General features: G+C 42.1%; 1 protein-coding gene across 1 annotated transcript; it reads right to left on the bottom strand.

Annotated features, from left to right (window-relative positions):
* Nucleotides 1–730: 730 nt before the first annotated feature.
* LOC112251169 (volume-regulated anion channel subunit LRRC8D-like) lies at nt 731–11,228 on the bottom strand. The gene is made up of 2 exons (XM_024421966.2): nt 10,777–11,228; nt 731–4,146 (listed from the first exon to the last, which is right to left on the bottom strand). Coding segments are annotated over exons 1-2 (2,544 nt in total). The 5' UTR covers nt 10,778–11,228; the 3' UTR covers nt 731–1,603.
* Between the last annotated feature and the right edge of the window lie 251 nt (nt 11,229–11,479).

Genomic DNA, 11,479 nt, shown 5'->3' with positions numbered 1-11,479 from the left:
TGATCCACAATCCTTAGGTAAGGCTGTACAGTGAAAAAGTATGCCCCAATGAAATTCTAAAGTCTAATAAATCCAGTGTGATTTCAACAAATTTTGTCAAATTAACAAATGATTGTATTTTGTTGATTTTATATACCATTCCAAACTCGTTTATCATGATCTATTCAATTAAGGCATAATTCTACAATTTGTATTAATTTGCAACACTGTCATTGACATACTTTTATTTTGAAGGCTAACCGCAAAGTCCTAGTGGCTAGCTTCACATAGATGGGTCCGACCACCATTAATCAAATAAGAACTGTCTTGTAAATTAGGGTTATTTTAGATGATGAAACCTAACATTGAAAGTCAATATATATAAAAAATATTTAAATAAATAAAAAGAGTTCTTAACAGGGCGTGTTTTTTTTACCCTTAGCTAGCTAACTATAGCTACTGAAACAGATTGTCGCTTTGCTATGTTTTTGGGGAAGACATTGTTTGCATCCACGAGCTAGCTAGCTTTTTTATGACCAGCACTGTACTAGTATCATAGCATACGTATCGATGAATCATTGTGACATATGAAATACGAGTGAGTGTAATCCATGTGTAATAACTACGTAAAACAAATTATGAACACGTTAAATTATTATGTGATGTGCAGTCATATTCAGGTCCTGATTGGTCAACAAGCTTATTTGACACGACAAATAGTGTTATTTGACACGACAAAGTATTATTTGACGTGTATCTTTTTTGACACACAAAGACCCAAACGGCGTTCCATAAAATGTTGCTATACAACAAAGAAAACAAAAGAAAGCAAACATAAAATCTCATCAGACCATGTATCCCTCGCATCTATAAATTCTACACCACCATTCTCTGTTCCATAATTAAGAGGAGCATCCATTTTCCTCAGAACATTGACTAATAATTTTGTGGTCTAACACAAACATGGTCGTCATTCTAGAACTAGCCGTCACTCTGGAACCAGACCCTCATTCTGGAACCAGGGATGTAGTCATTACGCCGATTCTGTTGCAAAACATTTCTTAAACAGAAGCAAATGGAATGAAACGGGGAAGGACATACCTGAATTGTCCAATAGAAACACTAGTTTTAGTTGCAAAATATTCTGTTTTGCAACTGTTTGGACGAATGATTACACCCCAGTCCATCACTCTGGAACTAGCCCATCACTCTGGAACCACCCAATCACTCTTGAACCACCCAATCACTCTTGAACCAGACCATCACTCTTGAACCAGACCAGCACTCTTGAACCAGACCAGCACTCTTGAACCAGACCAGCACTCTTGAACCAGACCATCACTATGGAACCAGCCCATAACTGTGGAACTAACCTACCATTTTTTAACTAGACCATACTTATGGCTTTTTCCACAGTACCTGGGATCTTCTTTCATAATGAGTGATCACAGTGCCATTTTATACCCGTCTAAAACATAATGTTCTTTCACGACGAGTCAGCCCTGAGCAAAAACCTTTCTTTCAGTTCACTTGTTGTAATTACAAACATTGACTGTGGACAGTTGTCACATTTTTGTAATCCCACTCCTGTATGGGTAAAGTGACTCTCACTGTCCTGCCACACTCACACCCCATTAGCAAAGGGGACGTTGGCTTCCTGATTGATACTCTCCTTGATCTCTAGGGGGAGTGAGTCAAACAGGTGGTCCTCCACCACCAGGCAGTTCCTGCGGAGGAGGTGACACTGGCCTAGCTGGGGCGGCAGGCGGTCCAGACAGTTTCCCTTCAGCTCCAGGTTTGTTAGCTGCACCAGATTGCTGATCTTCTCTGGAAGGACGGCGATACAATTGTGTCCCAGACTTAGAGTCCTCAGTTTGGTGCACTTAAACAGCTGCTTGGGTACTACCTCCACCTTGTTGCCTGTAATGGCAAAGTGCTGGAGGTTCTGCATAAAACCAATCTCCAGCGGAATCACTGCTATGGAGTTGTGGCTAATGTCCAGATACCTCAGCTTGAGCAGGTTAAACAAGGGTACGGGCAGAGATTCAAGTTTATTGTGAGAAAGGTAGAGGGACTCAAGGTTTTTGACATGACTTATTGACAATGGAATGGTAATGATTTTATTGTGCCACAGTTTGAGGCAGATCAGCCTCTTGAGGTGCTGGAAGCTGATGACCTCCTCAATGGTACGAATGTTGTTGGATTTCAGGTCCAGCTCCTGCAGGTTGGTCAAACTGAAAATAGCATGGGGTATCCTCTCCAGTTCACAGTTGTGAAGCTCTAGTTCAGCTAGGTTCATCATTTTCTTCAAACTGTTCAGTACCAGGAGTTTAGTACCATCATTGTGTACCACCAGCTTGATCAGGTGTGGAGAGAGATCTGTTATGTTGGTCGGGACCTTCGTCAAATTGCTTTTTAGATGCAGAATCTTTAGATGCCTCAGGTCTCTGAGAGATTCTAAACCAATCATCTTGTTGTTTTCAGAATTCAGATTCCCGACTAAGTACAGCTCCCTCAGACTTTTCAACAGGTACACCCAAGTGGGGATCTCGGCTACATCCGTAAACTTGACATGAAGGCACCGGAGGTGGTCACGAAGGAAACTGAACGCGGTCTGCTCGACTTTGGCAGGACAGTGGTAGAAGTGTAGCTCCTGAATGTTGATCATCTGGGAGATCTTGGCTGTTATCCTGGCCTCTGGGATCAGCTCCAGCTTCAGGATCTCCAGATCTGTCAGGTCAAAGACAGCGTCTGGCAAACCTGACAGCATGAAGAGATGGAGCTCCAGTTTGTCCTGAGCGTTGCGGGTTACATGCTGTCTCAGTTTCTCGAATGTCCACTCGTGATTCAAGCTGATCTCCCGCAGCTTGTTCTCACTGACTTCAGAGAGGAAGACACCAAAACGCTTAGAGTACAGCTGGTCGTACTGATCGACCATGTGCAAGAGAAACGCAAAGTCGTTCTTCACGTCAGGAATGTCACTGAAGCTACTCTCCTCTCTGACTTTCTCGAAAGAGTACTCCTTGAGAGGTCGTCGAAAGAGCCAGAAGAGAGTGTATATACAGATGAGGCCGTATATACAGACGAGGGAAATATAGCTGACAAGCAGCTTCCTTAACATGAATGCCATGTTATGTGTGCATTGGAATTTAGTGTATCCAGTTAAATGTTTTATGTCAGGCTCACACACATGGTCAAAGTCAATGGCAGCAACAAACGTCATTGTGTAACACAAGATCAAAATGAACTTCACAGTTTTGATAACTGTTTGGGCAACGTAGAGCTTGTAGATCAAATCACTGTCTTCCACGTGGGTACGGAATTTCCTAACCTTTTCAAATAGGGCCTTGGCCTGCTCTCCATCTTTATTGTCTAGTATGGTCATGCATGGGACTTCAATGACAGGCTTATCAGCAGTGAACTTGACCCCAGACTTAGCCAGCATCGGGGTGGACTGGTTAGGACTTCCCTCTTCACTGCTGGTTGAGAAATGTTTCGGCAGGAAAGGGGCACCAGTGAGCCTTTGCTTATTCTCCTCTGAGTCCTCACATGCCGTCTCAGATAATGCCTTGGTCGTCCAAGGAGACTCAAAACACTTCCCCAGAATCCCCACAAAATGCTCTATTTTCGAACAAGTCTTTGGATATTTGAACCAGAAGTTACTGCTGACCATGAGGACGATGGTGTGTATGAGAGCAAGGTATGGGAAGTATTTAGAATACCACGGCAGGGCGACATGGTAGCACATCTGATTAACAAAAACATATTGCTGAAAGTCCAGGTTTGTCCTGAGGCCTGTTGGCAGAGGCTGCTGTCCAACACCACCAGAATGTGTAAAGTGAATCTGATGAACAACACTATCCGGTAGATCCTTAGTCACTAGGGGAGTGGCGGCTAGCGTCACCCTACTTCCTCCGTTCCCTGACCCAGAACCAGACCCCTCCGCTGGCTGCGGTGTTGTGAAGCCGCTGGGGTCCTCTGAAGCTGGTTCCAGGATAGGAAGGCAAACCACCTGGTCTTTGGTTAACTGCATAGTTCCAGAAAATATGGCCAGCATCAGCATGACGACACCCAGGTAGTCCATAAAGACGTCCCACCATGGTTTCAGGATCCTATAGGTTGGCTGGATGTCATTCAGGGCGGCTACCTCGGTAAGAGTAAACATCACTGCAACAGAAAGCAGACGTATTAATTAAACAGTGACAAACATAATATACACATGATTTAACAAACAAGTGCAATTAAACCTTCTGAAAATGAATTAAGCCCAAAATGTTAAATCTGCGGGATTTACATTACATTAAATGTCTTGATTAGATTCACTATGGGTCCTAATTTGACTACATGCAATTTGGAAAATCAGTCATCACTGATAAACTCAGATTTTTGCAATAAAAATGCAGAACACACATCATTGAAGAAAAGAACAATACATCTTCAAAAACATGAGGCGGCAGGTTGCCTACTGGTTAGCGAGTTGGGCCAGTAATCGAAAGGTCGCCGGATCAAGCCGACAAGGTAAAAATCTGTCATTCTGCCACTGAACAAGGCAGTTAACCCACTGTTCCCCGGTAGGCCGTCATTGTAAATAAGAATTTGTTCTTAACCAAATTGCCTAGTAAAGAAAAAAAATTGCATATGGCAACATTCCCTATTATGACTACGGTAGTATTTTTACAACATAGCCTAGAGGCTATCTGCCACTCATTTCTTTCTTTACTACATGAACATTAGGGTTGGGACTGGCCAGGGACCTCAAAATACGATATTATTACGATACTTAGGTGCCAATACCATATGTACTGCGATTTTCATGATTCTATATATATATTGCGATTCAATACTGTGATTTTATTGCAATTCGATGTGCCAAACATATTGCTCACCATACCATACATGCATTCGGAAAGTATTCAGACCTCTTAATTTTTTCCCTCATCAATCTACACACAATACCCCATAATGACAAAGCAAAAACAGTTATTTTATTTTTGCAAATGTATAAAATAAAAAAACTGAAATACCTTATTTACATAAGTATTCAAACACTTTGCTACGAGACCTGAAAATGAGCTCAGGTGCATCCTGTTTCCATTGATCATCCTTGAGATGTTTCTACAACTTGATTGGAGTCCACCTGTGGTAAATATAATTGATTGGAAATTATGTTGGAACGACACACACCTGTCTATATAAGGTCCCAAAAACCAAGCCATAAGGTCGAAGGAATTGTCCATAGAGCTCGGAGACAGAATTGTGTCGAGGCACAGATCTGGGGAAGGGTATCAAACATTTTCTGCAGCATTGAAGTTCTTCAAGAACACAGTGGCCTCCATCATTCTTAAATGGAAGAAGTTAGGAACCACCAAGACTCTTCCTAGAGCTGGCCGCCTGGCCAAACTGAGCAATCGAGGGAGAAGGGCCTTGTACAGGTCGGTGACCAAGATCCCGATGGTCACTCTGACAGAGCTCCAGAGTTCCCCTGTGGAGATGGTAGAACCTTCCAGAAGGACAACCATCTCTGCAGCACTCCACCAATCAGGCCTTTATGGTAGAGTGGCCAGACAGAAGCCACTCCTCAGTAAAAGGCACATGGCAGCCCGCTCGGAGTTCGTCAAAAGGCACCCACAGGACCCTCAGACCATGAGAAACAAGATTCTCTGGTCTGATGAAACCAAGACTGAACTCTTTGGCTTGAATGCCAAGCATCACATCTGGAGGAAACCTGGCACCATTCCTGGGGAGTGTCGTGGTGGCAGCATCATGCTGTGGGGATGTTTTTCAGCGGCAGGGACTGGGAGACTAGTCAGGATCGAGGGAAAGATGAATGGAGCAAAGTACAGAGGAGATCCTTGATGAAAACCTGCTCCAGAGCGCTCAGACTGAGGCGAAGGTTCGACTTCCAACAGGACAACGACCCTAAGCACACAGCCATTACAATGCAGGAATAGCTTCAGTACAAGTTTCTGAATGTCCTTCAGTGGCCTAGCCTGAGCTCGGACTTGAACCCGATCTAACATCTCTGGAGAGACCTGAAAATACCTGTGCAGCGACACTCCCCAGCCAACCTGAGAGCGCTTGAGAGGATCTGCAGAAAATAATGGGCGAAACTCCCCAAATACAGATTAGAGGTCGACCGATTAATCGGAATGGCCGATTAATTAGGGCCGATTTCAAGTTTTCATTAACAATCGGAAATCTGTATTTTTGGGCGCCAATTTTCAGACTATTTTTATTTATTTTTTATATATATACACCTTTATTTAACTAGGCAAGTCAGTTAACAACACATTCTTATTTTCAATGACGGCCTAGGAACGGTGGGTTAACTGCCTTGTTCAGGGGCAGAACGACAGATTTTCACCGTGTCCGCTCGGGGGATTCAATCTTGCAACCTTACAGTTAACTAGTCCAATGCAATAACGACCTGCCTCTCTCTCGTTGCACTCCACAAGGAGACTGCCTGTTACGCGAATGCAGTAAGCCAAGGTAAGTTGCTAGCTAGCATTAAACTTATCTTATAAAAAACAATCAATCATAATCACTAGTTAACTATACATGGTTGATGATATTACTAGATATTATGTAGCATGTCCCGCGTTGCATATAATCTGACTGAGCATACAAGTATCTGACTGAGTGGTGGTAGGCAGAAGCAGGCACGTAAACATTCATTCAAACAGCACTTTCGTGCGTTTTGCCAGCAGCTCTTCGTTGTGCATCAAGCATTGCGCTGTTTATGACTTCAAGCCTATCAACTCCCGAGATGAGGCTGGTGTAACCGAAATGAAATAGCTAGCTAGTTAGCGCACACTAACTAGAGGGACGGAAGCTATACTGTTACACTGGCAATACTAAAGTGCCTATAAGAACATCCAATAGTCAAAGATTAATGAAATACAAATGGTATAGAGGGAAATAGTCCTATAATTCCTATAATAACTACAACCTAAAACTTCTTACCTGGGAATATTGAAGACTCATGTTAAAAGGAACCACCAGCTTTCATATGTTCTCATGTTCTGAGCAAGGAACTGAAACGTTAGCACTTACATAGCACATATTGCACTTTTACTTTCTTCTCCAACACTTTGTTTTTGCATTATTTAAACCAAATTGAACATGTTTCATTATGTACTTGAGGCTAAATTTGATTTTATTGATGTATTATATTAAGTCAAAATAAGTGTTCATTCAGTATTGTTGTAATTATCATTATTACAAAAAAAACAACAAAAAAAACTTTGGCTCGAGGCTGTAATCTCTGCCAAAGGTGCTTCAACAAAGTACTGAGTAAAGGGTCTGAATACTTATGTAAATGTGATATTTACGTTTTTATTTTTAATACATTTGCAAAAATGTCTAATAACCTGTTGTTGCTTTGTCATTATAGGGTAGTGTGTGTAGTAGATTGATGAGGGGGGAAAAAGCAATTTAATCCATTTTAGAATAAGGATGTAACAACAAACAAAAAAGTTAAGGGGTCTGAATACTTTCCAAAGACACTGTATATCCACTGCAGAGGGACAAGAGAGAGCCATGAGAAAACGAGTTTTGATCAGTGCTGATAAATTGGCTTCCTATTTAAAAAATAAGATGGAGAACAAGCTATGAAGAACCAGCAGAACAGCAGAGCTCTGCATTTTTTCCCATTTCTAAAGCTAATCGACATAGGCGTAGTCATGACATGTTCCATCTAAAACTACTTTATTATCTAATCAAAAACGGTTTGTCATTACTGTCTTTGTTCTTTGTCTTTGCTTGTCTTCGTGATCTCTAGCTGTATACATACCCTTCATCATATGAAACTTATTTGGGCTTTGATGTGACTAACCCACGCGTTAAGAACAAACCCAAAGCCTTACTAAAAACTGACAGCCAGATAGAAAAGATGGCAGGGGAATTAAGAATGTCTGTCTTGCAGAGAACTAAAAAAAACAACAAAGGGTGGTCCCTAATTCTGTCCTTTTGAATAGAGACCTGGAAAGTAAAGTGAACAGTGAGACAATCAGTCACACTTTTGCTATAGGCAGAGTACTCTGTAGCTCATTTGTAATTATGTGCATTTAAGCTAATTGCGGTCTCAAACATCGTATGTCTAATTGTACATATTGTCTTCAAATAAATAAATACTTCAATATCATGACTATATCATCTGAGATCCTTAAATTCTGATACCCTATAGGATAATTCAACATTCATTCTCAAATGTCATTAATGGGTACCATCATCTTTTAACCTTTATAAATACAGTTTAGTCTCACTGAGTTCAAATACATTTAGCAAGAGAAACCTGTCCAAGATGGCAGTAGTCTTGGAAGTGAACTGAATACACTTTCATTCATAATACTGTAGGGAAAGGCAGTGCAGTAAAGGGAACCCAGGTTTGCTGGCGTGAAAGGCAACCACCCTACGTATCCTGCAAATAGGGTTAACCCCCTTGGTGGGAATTGTAACATGGCTCATAGAGCAAGGATCGCTACACTGCCCCCTCCCAATGGTAATGCATGTCTCCATGCTTCAACTACTCAGCCTCCTCACCAGTCTGGGTAGTGCGTTCCGATGGCCTCACAGCCGCCATCCCACTTCTGGGAATTGTAACATGGCTCATATAGCAAGGATCGCTACAATACATCCCTCTGAGATCTGCTGTCCAGAGTGATGCACTTGGCCCATGTTATCACCTTCAGTGGTTCATCATTCATTCATCCAGAGGGTAACCTATCGACACAGCCTACAGGAATAGCATGCCACATATTCCCTAGTGCCGTCATAATACAAACATGACCAATGCCCTAAATGTCCTTCTGCTTACCACAAGACTAAGGATGTGTCCCAAATGGCACCACATTCCCTATATAGTGCAGTACTTTTGACCAGAGCCCTTTGGGCCCTGGTAAAAAGTAGTACACTATATAGGGAACATCTGTGTATAATTCCTCTAGCTAGCCTTTCTCCACTGCATATAAATGTGTAAAAGACAAAAGCAGAGCCCACTGACACCATGCCAGAGAGAACTAGTGATTAGCACAATGCCCGTGCGTTTTTATGAAGGTCACACTTGCAAGCAGACTAGACTGTGGTTTAGTTTCAGTCAAATGTGGTTAAGGGTGTTGGTGGAAAAGTCATGTGGATGCAAAAGTCAGTTTTCCACATCCAAATCTGCTCAGACAAAATGCTGAAATATAATGGAAATCAACTGGTATACGTTTCTGTACTTCAGAGGGAGTGCAAGTTGGGGATCAAGTTGTCGCCCTATTCCCTACACACTACACAGAGGCCCAGATGTTGGGGTTGCTTTAAGACGGAACTGAACTCGAGTGAGCAGAAATGTAGACAGTACACTGTGTACTTGTCCCAGCTTCAAGATTTAGTGACACATATGTTATCGTTTACCTTTATACATTGGTTGAGAACACTTATGTTGTTATAAATTGAAGCGGCAGGTAGCATAGTGGTTAGAGCGTTGGGCCAGTAACCGAAAGGTTGCAAGATCGAATCGCCGAGCTGACAAGGTAAAAATCTGTCTTTCTGCCCCTGAGCAAGGCAGTTAACCCACTGTCCCTTGGCTGTCATTGTAAATAAGAATTTGTTCTTAACGGACTTGCCTAGTTAAATAAATGTGCAACTAAAGCAGACATATATTCCAAGTTCAAATAAACCACTATGCCACCTCTATAGTTTCAGCTATATTGCCAGCTGTGCACAAGAGGGTTAAGACTAGAACAGCAGCTTGGAGGATTATGCCTAGTTATGTAGAAGACCTATTGACTGAAGACCTACGCTAACCTCAGTATGGACATTTTCCAAAGTAGGTCAAGTGCTGAAGAGCTATGCAAGTCACTCATTTGTCAACAGATAATGATTGGCATCTAAAACATCCAATCAGAGCACTCAGTAGACCCATTGACATGAAATTAACCATATGATCTCCCAATGGTGAGCATTATCACACTGAGGAAGGCTATGGTTTGCTGGGCAGATCACTACTCTACCCAGCCTCTTGGTGTCAAGAATAGGCAACTGTGTTGTGCAACATGCCCATATTTTACACTGAGCAAGCATATGCACTAGATTGTTGCATGCAATTGATTTATTCGGATCCCCATTAGCTTTTGCCGAAGCAGGAGCTATTCTTCCTGGGGTCCACACAAAAACATAAAACACGACAAGTAACAAAACACTGATAGGCAAGAGCAGTCACACAAACAAAATGTAATGAAAATCTGTTCAAAGCCTGGGTAGGTGAGAGGAGAAATTGACATTTGAACTTCAGAGACAGTAAAATATTCATTTTAGGCCTACCATAGATCCAATGTCTTATCCTGAATAAAAATAGAACTCCATGTCAACTATTTAGTTGTAAATATAACATAGGCAGTACAATGCTGATGTAGTATTCACAAATAGGTGGGACATATGTGGGATATGCAAAGCATTGATAGAGGTAGCCTATAGCGTTTTAACGCAAAGCATTGATAGAGGTAGCCTATAGCGTTTTAACATCAGCTGGGGCTTTGTCCCAATTCCACAGCATCCCACAATCAAAAGTGGCCATGTTTGCGGTAGCTACGCTGTTAACTGGGTTTCTCAACATCGTGGAGTTGATTAAAAATTCATCTACACTACTGTAGGCTACTGTATTCACAAGCTGCTGGACCACATTTAAGAGCAGTAGTCAGATTTTAAATATGCCTTGTTTACATTGCCATGTGACAGAAAGGCTAAACGCTGCGTTATACATCAGCTACTGTAGGTTATATGGTTCCTATATTATGAAGAGCTTCGGCTACTTACTGTGTTCCAAAATGGGATCAGTACGCCGACAACTGAAATTGCATAGGCTACCCACCACCTCCTCCTACATAGAACATAATGTTCACCAGCGTTACTGTAGGCTACATAGATTGAATGAAAAGTCCAGTGGCTGTACGTGACTATGTCGATTTTAAAAATGTTATAACACATAGCGTGGTAAATACATCGCCGGTTTAGTCGACCAGACTGGATATATCCCACAACATCATCGATGGCGCACTGAGCGCATGCACTGGCTCTGGCTCAGACTGGCTGGCACGGGATGCGCGTGAGTGGGCCTCCAAATGTGACACAGCATTTTTCCTCCTCCCTATAGCATTTTGATAGCACTGCGAATGGATGATGTCTTATCCAGCTTATTTGAACTATATCCAAATAGCACAGTTCAATGCACATTGCCCAAGGTATTAGGATAACATCCACAAGCTATTTCTACGCGGTCCACTTGGATTCGTTTACCCCAAAATCCTATAGCCCAATAGCGCATGTACGGAATTGCTCAATGCCGACGTGGGAAATAAATCTCGGCCATTGAATGTCCTGTTTGGGAGTGAAATGGTTACACAACATGCGTTCTATTTTCAATTTCGAATGTATAGTTTGTGCTTCATACGAGGTAGCCTACGGGAGATCCAATATTGCGCGCCTGAATCTGCATTGAAATATGTTCTGACGGGGCGAA

This window comes from Oncorhynchus tshawytscha, linkage group LG05, assembly GCF_018296145.1.
Source record: "Oncorhynchus tshawytscha isolate Ot180627B linkage group LG05, Otsh_v2.0, whole genome shotgun sequence".
NCBI classification, from domain to species: domain Eukaryota; kingdom Metazoa; phylum Chordata; class Actinopteri; order Salmoniformes; family Salmonidae; genus Oncorhynchus; species Oncorhynchus tshawytscha.
This window is presented reverse-complemented; position numbering and strand designations above follow the sequence as displayed.